This window comes from Sphaeramia orbicularis, chromosome 9 (genome assembly GCF_902148855.1).
Source record: "Sphaeramia orbicularis chromosome 9, fSphaOr1.1, whole genome shotgun sequence".
Classification (NCBI taxonomy): Eukaryota; Metazoa; Chordata; class Actinopteri; order Kurtiformes; family Apogonidae; genus Sphaeramia; species Sphaeramia orbicularis.
In genome coordinates, this window is record NC_043965.1 from 25,099,987 (window position 1) to 25,112,587 (window position 12,601).

The 12,601-nt window shown below is 35.7% G+C and overlaps 3 protein-coding genes and 1 non-coding gene across 5 annotated transcripts; 3 read left to right on the forward strand and 1 right to left on the reverse strand.

Moving 5' to 3' along the window:
* The first annotated feature begins 54 nt into the window (after nt 1-54).
* LOC115425406 (Rieske domain-containing protein-like) lies at nt 55-3,451 on the forward strand. Of its 2 annotated transcripts, none has more exons than XM_030142953.1 (4): nt 55-127; nt 2,268-2,502; nt 2,627-2,661; nt 2,989-3,451. In XM_030142953.1, exons 2-4 carry the CDS (start codon nt 2,292-2,294, stop codon nt 3,271-3,273), a joined length of 531 nt encoding a protein of 176 aa, XP_029998813.1. In that variant the 5' UTR covers nt 55-127; nt 2,268-2,291; the 3' UTR covers nt 3,274-3,451. The 2 variants fall into 2 exon arrangements, with proteins under 2 accessions (XP_029998813.1, XP_029998812.1); XM_030142952.1 differs by lacking the exon at nt 55-127 and adding an exon at nt 743-1,050.
* On the forward strand, nt 2,711-2,874 carry LOC115426507 (U1 spliceosomal RNA). Its single transcript, XR_003936354.1, has one exon. It is a non-coding gene; the product is annotated as a U1 spliceosomal RNA (small nuclear RNA).
* Nucleotides 3,452-5,223: 1,772 nt separating the features above from the next.
* On the forward strand, nt 5,224-9,195 carry gtf2h3 (general transcription factor IIH, polypeptide 3). The gene is made up of 13 exons (XM_030144189.1): nt 5,224-5,445; nt 6,259-6,338; nt 6,457-6,563; nt 6,652-6,794; nt 7,005-7,067; nt 7,308-7,337; nt 7,429-7,457; nt 7,815-7,889; nt 7,967-8,020; nt 8,116-8,184; nt 8,271-8,406; nt 8,506-8,542; nt 8,681-9,195. The coding sequence occupies exons 1-13, from the start codon at nt 5,436-5,438 to the stop codon at nt 8,748-8,750; spliced, it is 903 nt and encodes a 300-aa protein (XP_030000049.1). The 5' UTR covers nt 5,224-5,435; the 3' UTR covers nt 8,751-9,195.
* Nucleotides 9,196-10,160: 965 nt separating this feature from the next.
* Nucleotides 10,161-12,232, reverse strand: psmd9 (proteasome 26S subunit, non-ATPase 9). The gene is made up of 6 exons (XM_030144190.1): nt 12,061-12,232; nt 11,866-11,965; nt 10,845-11,032; nt 10,626-10,727; nt 10,375-10,463; nt 10,161-10,252 (listed from the first exon to the last, which is right to left on the reverse strand). Exons 1-6 carry the CDS (start codon nt 12,184-12,186, stop codon nt 10,225-10,227), a joined length of 633 nt encoding a protein of 210 aa, XP_030000050.1. The 5' UTR covers nt 12,187-12,232; the 3' UTR covers nt 10,161-10,224.
* Nucleotides 12,233-12,601: the final 369 nt, after the last annotated feature.

The window sequence follows — 12,601 nt, forward strand, 5'->3', positions numbered from 1 at the left end:
CATGACGACGGAGGCAGTTTGAAGCGTGCGCCCCTTCTCCCGCTGCGTGTGAACATGAGTCCTGCTCCAGCAGGACCTGAACGGGAGACCCACGGGTGGAGGAAACAGAAAACACTTATCAGACAAGGTAAAGAACAGTAGGCGGACAGCCGGTCAAATTACGCTCAGTTCAGCATGAAAGGGAGATAATCCCTCAGAGAGCTTAATGCCCACCAACAAACCTCCTAAGACAAAAAGCCTCCTCAGACTAAGTAGGAGAAATGTCCCATCAAGATATTAACAGTCCCTTTATAAAACAATACATATAGAGCCGGAAAAATACTATGGGATATGCGTTTAGATATTGGGTTATACTTACAGCTGTGAGTAATGTTTTTAGTTTTATCTCTCAAACCTAACATCCCTTTTTGCTTTTGCTCTCATCCAAGACTATAAATTTAACATAACGTGACGTAACGTATCATAACATATAGTAATGTAAAGTAACTCATACGTGTTATAGAATTAGAAGATAGAATTTTTATTTATTTATTTTAATTTATTCAATTTTTTTTTTTTTTTTTTTTTTTTTTTTTTTTTTTTACAAAACTGTACAAATAGTGTGAGACCAAACTGTCAACAGATGATAACAAAAATAAAATAAAATAAAATAAAATAAAATAAAATAAAATAAAATGTAAAGACGATAATGCGGAGGAGCGTGTGGGATAATTTTTCAGCAGTCTGTGTTTCATTAGGGACAACATTAAATGTAACACATAGCATAGCAGTTTCTTTTCCTCTTCCTTACATTTACCAGAGCTGTTGCTTTCTTTACTTTCCTTGCGTTTGTATTTAATCATGTGCTGCATGTTTAGTTAAATATATTGGACGCCTTTGAACATCTTAGTTGATTTTAGTGAGCTAAAGCGTCAGATACGTGCAATAGCCCCGAACATGTAACTAAGTCAACATCTGCATCCAGTTGCCAGGCTACCAGAGCCATCCCGTGAGGAAAACTGGACAAAACAGACCTCAGAGATGAGCTAAAGCCACCATACTAAATATAAGGTAGGCTGATTTCATGTTTTATTCATGAGCGGTGGAATGAGTGTGTGTAGCTTAGCTTTGAGTGTCATATTGTGTATTTTCACTAGAGAAGGCTTTGCTGTTTACTGTAGGTGCCTCCCTCGGTGTCTTTTAGTACCTCCCCCAAGGAGGTTATGTTTTTGCCGGCGTTGGTCTGTCTGTCTGTCTGTCTGTCTGTCTGTCTGTCTGTGCAAGATAACTCAAAACGTTATGGACGGATTTGGATGAAAATTTCATGAAATGTTGATACTGGCACAAGGAACAAATAATAAAATTTTGGTGGTGATGTGTGTGTGTGTGTGTGTGTGTGTGTGTGTGTGTGTGACTGATCTGCCTTGGCGGAGGTCTGTGCTCTCTGAGTGCTTTTCTAGTTACTATTATTATTATTATTATTGAACAATGAACAATTGAACAGTATATATACATGATAATATTACATCAAAGTAGGATAAAAAAAATAGTCACACTTCACAAAATATTTAGCATTTCCAATATATAGATACAAATGTAGGTAAAATAAAAATAAATAAATAAATAAAAATAAAAAAAAATAAATAAAAAAAAAAGCTCGAGGTTTAAAAATAGAAATTATATAAATTAAACTAGAAAAGCACTCGGAGAGCACAGACCTCCGCCAAGGCAGATCAGTCACACACACACACCCCCCATCACCACCAAAATGTAATCATTTGTTCCTTGTGCCAGTATCAACATTTCCTGAAATTTTCATCCAAACCTGTCCATAACTTTTTGAGTTATCTTGCGGACGGACAGACAGACAAACAAACCAATGCCGGCAAAAACATAACCTCCTTGGCGGAGGTAATAAGATTATATACTTGACATAGTCTTCTTATTTTACTCGCTTTAGAGATCATAATGTTCTTCAAATTACCTAAATAATTGGGGGAAAAAAACCTCCTCGGTGCCTCTTCCCCACATCTTTCTTTGTGTGTGTGTGTGTGTGTGTGTGTGTGTGTGTGTGTGTGTGTGTGTATATATATATATATATATATATATATATATATATATATATATATATATATATAAAGTTCTCAGTTAATTTATTTATTCATTTTTTCTCTAAAATTCATGATATGAAGTCAGAAAATTTATGAATTGCTCATGAGTTGGCATGCACAGTTTTGGGAGCTATATTATCTGTGTTATTAAAAAAATATTTCAATGTTCTTTTACAGTAAAGAAATCTGTTGTAAGAAGTGATGTTGTCATCTGAAGAGGATATCTCTCAGTCATCCTCCTCCTCATTATCACCTCCTTCGTCCTCCACACCCCCTCTTTCCACCCACTTCATTGGGAGAAAGGAGGACATTGTGAAAGCGGGACGTGTGACCAAACTGGTTAATGGATGCAGAGATGTACTGGTTCTGCACCATGACGGACAACTTTACGCAATGGACATGCGCTGCTATCGTAAGTCTTATTGTAAACACGGTTATCAACTTTAGTTTTGTGACTCATATTTTTAAATGAGACATGAGGAGTTGATAAACATATTTCAGTATGATGATTCTATTGATGTTTACTTGATTGGCAGATGCAGGAGGTGCATTAGAACATGGAGACATTGAGGTGAGTTTTTTTTCTTGTTTTGATTCTATTTCTTGTATAGGAAATAGCCATAATTACCTGGCAGGGGAGACACCATGATCAAGAAGGTGGTTCACCCAGGGCAAGACTCTGCCATTACACTCGGGTTTTACTGACCCTTGCGAATTCCCCAAATGTGGGAATCTCGACTGCATAATTTCTGGTAGTAGGAGACTGCTTTCGCACTCTCCCCTGATTTTTTTATTTTATGTTTTTTCCTGAAATTTCCCCTTGTGGGACTAATAAAGGCATATCTTAATAGCAGTGATACTGAAGTAATTTCTCTCCATTTTTATGCTGTGTTATCAGGAGTTTAATGGTCGACTGTGTATCGTGTGTCCGTGGCATAAGTACAAGATCACACTGGCAGAAGGGGAAGGACTTTACCAAGCTGTGGACAATCCTACAGTGAAACCTCTGAGGACCTACTGGCGCTCCAAGGGTGTCAAACAGAGAATTCACAAGGTGACTGAAGTCAATGGGGACGTATACGTGACACTAAATGACCTCAGTGAGGCCATTGAGTCTGATAACTACCAGACTGAAAAATACAGGTCTGTCTTCCTCAAGGGCCACACGCAACACGGCAAGTGACCTCAGGGAGTTGTGTTGATAATTCAGGAAAATGTTTACTTACTTTATATGTTTGTCTTTTCATCTGGAAATATGAAAATAAGGATAGAAAAACAAATACATCATCCAAGTGCTAAGTTGTTCTTTACTTTGTCACTTTGACACTGTCAGAGAATAAAAATCATACCTTTTAAAACAATCCAAGTCTCTGTCAAATGTGTCTTATTTACTTTTTAGTCAACAGTTAAAGTATTATAGGTTTCAAGCTTTACAAATGAGATGAAGTGAATACAAAAGCGTGAAGTGTTTGCTCCCTCTGTGCTGTAATGCTGCCCTCTGCTGTTCGCTGTCAAAGTGTTAGTTAAGTACCTCTGAAGTGCTGCAAAGTCATTTGTGAGATCCCAATAGAAAATCCCTAGAAGTCTGAGCTAGGAAACCACAATTGTATCATTGTTGTTTGTGTGTAAGTACAAAATAAATTGTGTGAATTTAATTTTGTAGAACCTCTGTGGAATTTTGCTCAGAACATATGACCAGAGTTTCAACATCAACTGCTCTGAGTCTTTGTAAAGTCCCTAAAAGAAGCTGTCTTTGCAAAATCTACCTTTATAATTAAAGCAATCGCGAAATTGAAACAACACCCAGAAAGCCAGATCAAGCTTCATATCATTTCTTGTGAAGTTAACAATGGATTTTAAGAAACCAGTATTGACAACATTAATTAATAACAAACAATTGTATCATATATCATCCTGTTTTTTTCTTAGATTATATTAGTGTTGATGAAATAATCTCAGAAATGAATACAAGTGTATAAACTTTATGTGTGTACTTTATGGGGTTGTATATGGAGTGAATTGGTGTGGGAGCATGATGTTATCAGACTGTTCATGTATATTTGTAGTTAGTACGTTAGATGCAGAATTATTTTATACATACCTGCATCTTTTCTTTAATTATTCCTTTTATGAGAAATATCTATTTGTGCCTGGTCCCTGTTAAGTAAAGTAAAAATAATGTACACACAACTAACAATCCTTACATTCAAATTCAGTCCATTCTTTCAAGTTCAAATCAGAAATGCGACATTTTGGTCTGGAATTTTTTTTTTTAAAAAGTGTGTAAACCATCGTACAAGTCATTTCGTCTGTTTTAATAATTCACCAACGTATTTTTTTTTTCAGTGAAAGAGTTACAGCACAGGTGTCAAACATGCAACCCAGGGGCCAAATCCGGCCTGCCAAAGGGTCCAGTCTGGCCCTTAGGGTGAATTTGTGAAATGCAAAAATTACACTAAGATATAAACAGTCCTTTTAGTTCAGGTTCCACATTCAGACCAATTCAATCTGAAGTGGGGAGGCCCAGTAAAATACTATCATAATAACATAGAAATAATGACAATTCCAAATGTTTCTCTTTGTAAATGTAAATATTTTCATTTATTTACGTTAAAACAAAGTATAATTTTGCAAAAAATACAAATAACCTGAAATGTCTTAAGAGAAGTAAGTACAGTTTTAACAATTTTCTGCCTGTTGCTCAATATTTTGTGTGTTTGTAGATCCACTGTGATCTGTGAGTTATAATGTACATGTGTAAATGGTAAACTGAGGCAGAATATTGTTAAAATTACACTTATTTTTTCAGTTTGTTCATGTTATTCACATCTTTTGAAAGGATAGTTTGTAGATGTAAACCTGTTCATAATATAAATTAACTTTTTTTGCTCTAAAACATAGAGAAAAGTTTGGAGTTGATATTATTTATATAATATTATGCTATTATTTTACTAGTCCGGCCAGCTGCAGATCAAATTTTGCTGAATCTAGCTCCAGAAATTAAATAAGTTTGACACCCTTGAGTTACAGGGTCACACTATCCAATAGATGGCGGAAGAGAGCCATGTAGATATTTTTTGAAATAGTAGAAGAAGAACACGTCGCATCCCGATGACGTAAAAATACGTCTCAATTCAATGTAGTGTAGAATTTAGCGGAGTTTGTCTGAACTGTGTGTGTTTATGATTATTTTGAACATATTACTTATCCATACATTGTCAAAATTGCCACACCTCTTACTTTGCTTCCTTAGTGTGATGTTACAGACCAAACATGCACTAACAGAGGCTGAAAACTACGGGATAGTTGTTATAGTTCTCCGTTGCATACAAACATCCTGCAGCGATGGCATCAGGTACATCTTTCTGAGCCTCTTATGTTGTATTTTTTTAATCTGACTGTACACATACTATAATGTAAACCGAAGGTGTAAAAATGTTTTACTAGCTGCATTGTGACGGTTTTTAATTTTTTTTTTTTAAATCTCAGTTATCTTTATTTAATCACATGACGGTGTAAATGGTATAAAAATGTACAAAACCTTCAAAACAGGAATTAGTCCAAGTTTAAAGGCTGTTAGTGATTATATGGTTCATAAGTCCTTGTAATGTTTCCAAGTATTTAACATTATCATTAAATCATCTTCATATTTTTGATTTGGTGAATGCTGGGCACTTCATCATGTGTGGATATGAAAATTCTTTAGTAAAATAATGAGATAAAATATATATATGAATAAAAAATCAATTTTCTTAATGTTTACAGTAAATGCAGTAAATTTATTTTGGAAATTAATGTTAGGTCCACATACCATGTCAAAAACATGTTCAAGCGAATTCTAAAAAATCTATTCATATATAGATTCATAACACAAGAGTAAGTATTCTTGTATAAATCACTGAATGTACATGATTCAGACTATAATTGATCTGTTTCTTTTAGGGAGCAGTCCAGAAAGCAAAGTACACCTTATTAACTCTTTCAGTGACCAAATACATACTATAAAACCAAACAAAAACCTAACTTTAATGTGGTTGCTTCAGTAATATTTGCCAAGAGAAGTTACAGGGCATTGAATCAAAAGTGTGAAAAAGTTCTCACATTTATTACCCTGATATTAATATTGTTTTTTCCATTTAAACATTGACTGTTTTTAATTTTTCTACAGATGATGACACCAATCTGCTTGTCATCGTTGTGGATGTTAATCCAATATGGTGGGGGCAGCAAGCTCAGCGTGAGCCTCAGGTATGACTAGACACTTCGATGTTAGGCTGATCCAATTTTATTGGATGTGCTTTATCCAGTAAAAACCTCTGTACTTTGGAGTTTTATCATCATCCACTGTCCTCTTTTCTCCCTTCAGTTCACCCTGTCCAAGTGTCTGGATGCTGTCATGGTGATGGGAAACTCCCATATGGCCATGACCAGGACTAACAAGCTGGCTGTAATTGCAAGCCATTGTCAAGATAGGTAATTCAGTTTTTTGTTAGTGGTGTAGCGCACATAAGTAATTATCATGTGTCATATAGCCACATCTCTCCCACTTTCTCTATTTCAGTCACTTTCTGTATCCCAGTAAGAACTGGAAAGGCGGGGATGGCAGTGGGGATGATGCATCCTCCAGTGGAGACGGGAAGTATGAACTGCTGTCAGTCGCCAATAACCTGATTGCTGAAGAGATCAGGGAAGTTATGTCGAAAAGTAAGTGCAAGTCACATGGATAAAACAAAGAATTATGTGTTTACTGTTTTGATGGAACAAGACCCTATGATTCCTCATCATATTGTTGAGGTTGACTTTGCTAGGATAATAATAATATCAAATCATACCATTGTGGCTAATTCTTTGTTTTATGTGTTGATGATTAAATGTAAGGGGTTTTGTAATATATTATGTCCTTTCTGATTACAGCTGAAGTCAGAGGAAATTCAACTGATACTATGTTGGCGGGATCCCTGGCCAAAGCTCTTTGCTGTATCCTTTTTAAAAACATTCATATTATGTGACAATATCCATCAGTATGTGCTTAAACACTAAAGGATGAGTGTCTTTATGCTTTAGATTTTGCCTTGTTTTGGTTGCCCATTTGAACACTGAAAGGTTTTTGTGTTTTGTTTTGGAGTTTTTTTTTGTAAAAAGCAATAAGTGTTGCTAATTGACTCATTTTCTGGCCTGAGCTTTTTGGAAGATGTTCCTTACACATTTCATATTCAGATATTCATAGAACCTCAAAAGAGTTGGAAGGTAATTTTATTTATTGTTACGGTTAACAATGCTCATGAGCTGTTGCTTTTTTCGTGTCAGTTAAGTTCTATGTCTGCACGCTGTTTTTCAGTGGGACAGGAGATGAAATCCAGAATATTGGTAAGCCCTAAATGGTCTGATGTTATTCCTGCTTTTTTCTTTTTTCCTAATTTACAGTGCTCCTTTATGAGGCTTTCCCTCTTACCTGGAGAAAGTGCAATGCCATGTCAGACTAGTAAATCTAGAAATGTGAGCGATTAAAAAAAAAATAAATAAACACATTGTTTTTGACTGAGTTGGTGCTGGAAATAGCTGAGGCATGAACTTTGATGTCTTGTTCTATCTTTATTAAGAACTGCACATCCAGTTAAAATATAACAATTAGCATTATTTTGTTGTGGTTATATGCTCTTCACTAATAAAAATTGAACAAAAATTAACTGATTACTGTGTTTAATAGTCATTTTGTATTTATAGGTGATAAAAGCAGCAGATGACTGTGCACTCCAGTACATGAACTTCATGAATGTGATTTTTGCTGCTCAGAAGCAGGTAAAATGATCAGTTTATTACTTTTCTTACACTTGTATATTCATCGAACAAGTATAACTGTCCTATGTTTTAAACAGAGCGTCCTGATAGATGCCTGCGTGTTAGACTCTGACTCCGGTCTCCTTCAGCAGGTAAACATTAAAAGGCTTCATTGCTTAGGGTGTTCTATGACTATGAATGTCTTGACCTGTTTCAGCTTTTTCACTTTGAGCTCTTTACTTCTTAGGCTTGTGACATAACTGGAGGATTGTACCTGAAGATCCCTCAGAAGGTTGCCCTGGCACAGTACCTTTTGGTAAGTATACAGTAGTGGCTGACACATTTGAGAGTATACATTATATTTTGCTTTTATTGGTGTTTATTTTGGTGTTTTCCAAACAGTGGGTGTTCCTGCCTGACTCTGAACAGCGCTCACAGCTGGTGCTGCCTCCTCCTGTACATGTGGACTACAGAGCTGCGTGTTTCTGCCATCGTAACCTCATTGAGATCGGTTATGTCTGTTCCGTTTGTCTGTCAAGTGAGTGTGATACCCAGTTAAATGACAAAAAATCATGACAACAATAATTTCAAGTGAAAGTGCAGTTTTTACATTGAACCTCTTTTATACTTTTTCTAGTATTCTGCAACTTCAGCCCCATCTGCACAACTTGCGAGTGAGTTTTAATTTTTCAGGCATATTAAAACACCCATTTTTCATGTAATTTATGTGAATGCTACAGGTTAAAAGATAAGACATGATTTTATCTTTACTGTCAAGATTATCTAGATACTAATTCACTTTTTCTTTCTAGGACTGCCTTCAAAATCCAGCTACCAACGATGGTCAAAGCCAAAAAGAAAAAACTCAAGCCAATGTCATGATGTTTTTCTACTGCATTAGATTTGTTATTTCTTTTTTGATACTGATTATGCCATTTTGTTTGGTATAGATACACGAACTTCTGAACAGAACTTAAAGACAGGAGGTTAAGTGAACTTTAATAAGACTGACTGTGTTTACTTGCTAGCTCATACTTTCTGTTAACGGTTGTCCCTGTTAAACATGATCGAGTATCATAGAATCTCAACCCTAAAAAACATTTTGAGTTGTCAGTTACAAAAAATGCAGATATGTAATAATACAAAACAGACACTCATTTGGCCTGAGTGTATTTAAGTATATATAATTATATCAGCAAAGAACAAATGTAGCAGTCAGTGATGTTGTACAACTTTTGGGCATCTTGTCATGTACATTTAAATACAATAAACACATTTTCAAATGTGTTTATAAAATGTGAAGGTGTCAGTATACAGTCACAAATTTCAACTTTGTTTATTAATCTTTGAAAACAATGGAAATTGTACACAGAAAATAGAAATTTGGTCTTGACTTTGGAGTTTATGGGTCACCACTTCATCAATTTTAAACCAATTTGTTGTAAAAGAAAAGGTTTGAGGTCGCATCAGATCTTTTCAAGCGCCATTTTCCTCTGGCTTTTTAGATACCACACAATGCAAAAAAGGTGCATTAAAACAGATCATTTATTTAAGTTGTCACGTAAAGTAAAATGTAATTTGATTCATTACATTCCCTGAAATCCTTGTGCTGTTTTCTTTTGAGAGCTGATCTAACATGTTAACTTATTCCTGCACAGCCTTGTTTTAACATGTACAGGGTGGGGAAGCAAAATTTACAATATTTTGAGGCAGGGATTGAAAGACAGTGTATGACCAGTTAGTTTACTGAAAGTCATGAGAATTTATTTGCCACAAGAAAATTGACATAATAAAAAATGTTTTTATTCTATGTGTCCTCCTTCTTTCTCAATAACTGCCTTCACACGCTTCCTGAAACTTGCGCAAGTGTTCCTCAAATATTCGGGTGACAACTTCTCCCATTCTTCTTTAATAGTATCTTCCAGACTTTCTCGTAATAGTTTTGCTCATAGTCATTCTCTTCTTTACATTATAAACAGTCTTTATGGACACTCCAACTATTTTTGAAATCTCCTTTGGTGTGACGAGTGCATTCAGCAAATCACACACTCTTTGACGTTTGCTTTCCTGATTACTCATATGGGCAAAAGTTTCTGAAAAGGTATGGATAATAGTGTTAGGTATGATTATGACATCAATAAATGTTTGGTTTCAAAACAATTGACGTAGTGCTTGCTGAGAAAAAACAACTAAATGTTCATTGTAAATTTTGCTTCCCCACCCTGTATGGCTAATCAGTTGTGTTAAGCTGCAGCATGAATTCAGCCATTATGAAGAAAATCTGGAAAACAGTAGTGCTTTAACATTTTATTTTGATGTCATATATACCAGAGGACTCAAAGAAGCATTCTGGTGATCATCGAGGAATCGGAACAATGTTGCATCTGAAAAAAGGACAAACACAGGCTTGTGACCACTTATTACGTTTTTGCTACCAACTGACAGCCAGTTAAATCATGGATCATATTTTAAGGTGGACTTATAGTATTCTGTTGCTAGCACTCACCCCAGGAGACCTCTGCCTGACCATCGCTGTGGAGTCAGAGTCATGTGAACTCTCTGTCCGCCCCGGATGACCATGACTCTTAATGGTTTCTGTTAAAGACATGGCAGTGCAGTTAGTACATCTTATATTGCATGTAACATAAGTCAAATTTCTACAAGACCTTCTGATTGTGAGAAAAGAATCTATGAAAGGAACAACATGATGTTTAAACAAAAGAATGTAATTAGTAAAAAGTGTCATTTATAACTCACCCCCTCACTGTGTTGTACCACAGATGCAATGTTCTGGAGGTTCTGAAAGTTCTCTGAGTTCACAGAACCAAACTCAGTGAGCTCATCACCAACTCTGAGACCCTTTCAAAAGAAAATACCAGTCATTTTAATTATATATGATATTACTACTACAATCACATGAACATAAAGGTTTATTTCTTCAGTCAGAGACTTGAGTTTTCCGATCATGTCACTCACAGCTCCACAGGCAGGTGAGCCTTGTGTCACAGTATCGACCCGGGCAAACGGCGGTGGTTGGGTGGCCTGTTGTGCCTCTTCCCGGGCTTCTGACTCATCCTTCTCTCGCTTGGCTTTCTCTTGAGCATGAAGCTTGTGCAAGGCTTCTTCGATCTCAGCCATAATTGCTTTATGATCATTCTGCAAACCTGAAAGATACAGTAAAAACCTGAGAATGACCAATGATTAAAAAAGAGCAAAGGATGACACATTTGTCATTTTTTAAAATAAAAATGATCAAAATATCGATTTCTCCTTTTAAAAAAAAAATAGGAAAAACAGACAGTTATGTTAAGTTACACTTCAGTTCAACAATTCAATTGTTTAGTTTATTGAGAGAAAGTATTAAATTACTTAATAGATGGATTTTAAGCGCAAACACCAAATATCTTCTGGGTGAAGTTTCCTCTAACATCAGGATTAAAAACATTTCCTTCTGTTGTGTCATTGTTGATATAATTGAACATAATACAAAACAAGACAGCTTAATATTCTACCTGGGGACGTTATATTAAAATCGTTTTCTTACAATTTTCAATTGCTAAATAAAAAATAAACAAAGATCAATAAGGTTAGCAGGTCTACAGTGACACCTATCACTATTGAATATTAACAACTGTGATGGTACTATCAAAGCAAACTTTTCTTTCTTTCTTTTTTCTTTCTTTCTTTCCTTTTTAAGAAACTGTAGTTTCTTAGTTTGTTAAGTACCAGTTACGGCCCTATAGATCTTTTTCACGGCAGACATTGATAATGTTGAAAACATACAAGTAAAGCACAGTTAACAGCATATTCATAAACAGCAGAATCACTGTCAGGTCTTTCTGTGCATGCTGGTTCACTGGATCAATCTACAGGCACAAATGTTAACAGCTACACCTGAGCTTCGACTGCCGAGTTAATGATCTGTTACTTCCACATCATCGATCAAGTCGGTTAAAGACAATTGACACATATTGTCAAAACAAAAACACTGACGCACATGAAATATTGTGTCTTGCTGATCTGATCTGGTATAAATTCACGTCTGCTCGGGGGTAGCCCTCTGCGTCAACTAAAGGACCTGCGACTCCGACGCCCTGCTGTAAACACGAAAACAAATACAACAATTAAACAGATGATGAGATGACAGATTAGCTTAGCATGAGCGTTAACTGTGATATTAGAGCCGACTTACGTCCTCCAGGACATCATAATACGCCTTTATTTGTTCTTCAATTTCATCTTTCTTTTTAATAAGGTTTTTAACGTCATCCATGGTTAAGTCTGAGTTTCCAGCGCTGGCTTCACCCGTGGTCCTCATCTTCTTGGTGAACCACAACTTCAGTGTTTTTCTTCTTCTACTATTGATTTTATTGCGTTTGCTCCTGTACAGACCTATCTTCCTGCCCACAGTGCCTCCTCCTGGTGAATAGTAATAGAATGTATTTTGAAGACGACTAGTTGACTCTTTTAATTACATAATGGCACCGGATTAAACTTGTTAATTCAGTTATAAAAGTACACTTTTTGGAGCAATCATATTTCACAGTGCAGTAAATTCTAAATCTATTTAATGTCTATTTGTGGTAAAAGCAAATGGAATTTTAATAACACTGGTCTACAAGTCAAATGCCTCCAGTTAAAAATGATGATTGGCTGTAGTTTCAAAGATACCGTCTTGTGTCAAAATGTGAAATTCTGAGAATTAATCAGAGATGGGTATTAGTCAAATTGAA